Here is a 1,233-nt window from a genome sequence, read left to right on the forward strand (position 1 = left end):
GGGTTGGGTGGAGCTGGGGAGCCCTGTGCACCCCAGATGCCCTGCCCGCCCAGTGCTTACAGCTTTCTGCAGGTCCGAGTCCCCCTTCCTCAGGGCTCCTGCAGGAGGAAGAGAGTCCACTGATCTCTGTGTCAGCATCAGAACAGTGAATGAGGGGCGCACTGTCTGGAAGCTTGACAAGGTGGTGAGCCACCTGGGACCAGAGAGCAGCCCCCGGGCAGACAGGAGATTTGGGCAGAAGCCCTGTGGGCTGGGGACGGCTTCTGTCCACTGCGGGGCTCCCCGGGGCCTACGTCTGGAAACAAAAAGACTCCCTGGGGAAAAGAGGCTGCCCAGGCTTATTCCCCACAAGCAGCCTGGGGCGTGGCCTTGAGAGGGGGCGGGGGGCGGCTCCTGGGACTCACGCCGAGTGCTCTGCTCCACCAGGCGCTGGCAGTACTCAAAGGCTTTCTCCCGCAGCCGCTCCCGCGGGGGCAGCAGGTGGCCGGCCGTGGAGCTGGCAGACAGCACGGACAGCGTGGAGCCCTCCAGCTCCGACCTGTCGTCTGGAAAGGAGAACAACGTGCTTGAAAGGCGCCCAGGCCAGCGCCTCCGGGGGCGAGAAGAGTTACCGTGGCCGCCCTCACCAGAGCGGAGGTGTCCCCTCCCGCAAGTCCAGCCTGTCTACATCATTGGTCAGTCTGCAGAGAAGAGGTTTGGGAAGCTCTCTGGACACCCTTGTTGACATCTGCCCTCAGTGATCACTCTGGGTCCTGATCCACGACCAGGAAGGGCCTCTCGGTGCTGACGAGGCTGCCCCAGGACTACCGGCATCACCCAGGACCTCACCTCTCCCTTGTCCCCCACCATGTGCCCCCTGCCCCGATGTCCCACCTGCGTCCTGGGCGCTGGGGCCCTCGGGGTCGCTGTGCAGCAGCCATGCTCGCAGCATGGAGAAGGCCTGCACATTCAGCCACTGGTCCTCCGTGAAGTGCTGGCCGGTGGACAGTACCGTGAAGAAGTCTGTGGCTACTGCCCCATCCACCTCGGTGATGGGGCCGGGCTGCGGGGGGGCAAGGAAGGATGGGCAGGCTGTGGGGACCCGGGCCGGGAAGGGGGTTATGGGCACCGGGGAGGGGAGGGGCGATGTGGGAGCATGAGCCCCACCCTCACACCAAGTGTAGCCACTGTCCACATTTGAGAGATGGGAGTAGCCCCCTGGGAGATGCATGAATGCCAGCACCTGAGTGCATG

General features: G+C 64.8%; 1 protein-coding gene across 1 annotated transcript; it reads right to left on the reverse strand.

Annotated features, from left to right (window-relative positions):
* Positions 1-60: 60 nt before the first annotated feature.
* Positions 61-1,071, reverse strand: LOC144219077 (AP-5 complex subunit zeta-1-like; the record flags this gene model as incomplete). The annotated part of the gene is made up of 3 exons (XM_077749054.1): positions 61-98; positions 405-545; positions 874-1,071. Coding segments are annotated over 3 exons (377 nt in total), but the record flags the coding sequence as incomplete, so codon positions are not given.
* Between the last annotated feature and the right edge of the window lie 162 nt (positions 1,072-1,233).

Source organism: Crocuta crocuta, unplaced genomic scaffold (genome assembly GCF_008692635.1).
Source record: "Crocuta crocuta isolate KB4526 unplaced genomic scaffold, BGI_CrCroc_1.0 C28556370, whole genome shotgun sequence".
NCBI classification, from domain to species: Eukaryota; Metazoa; Chordata; class Mammalia; order Carnivora; family Hyaenidae; genus Crocuta; species Crocuta crocuta.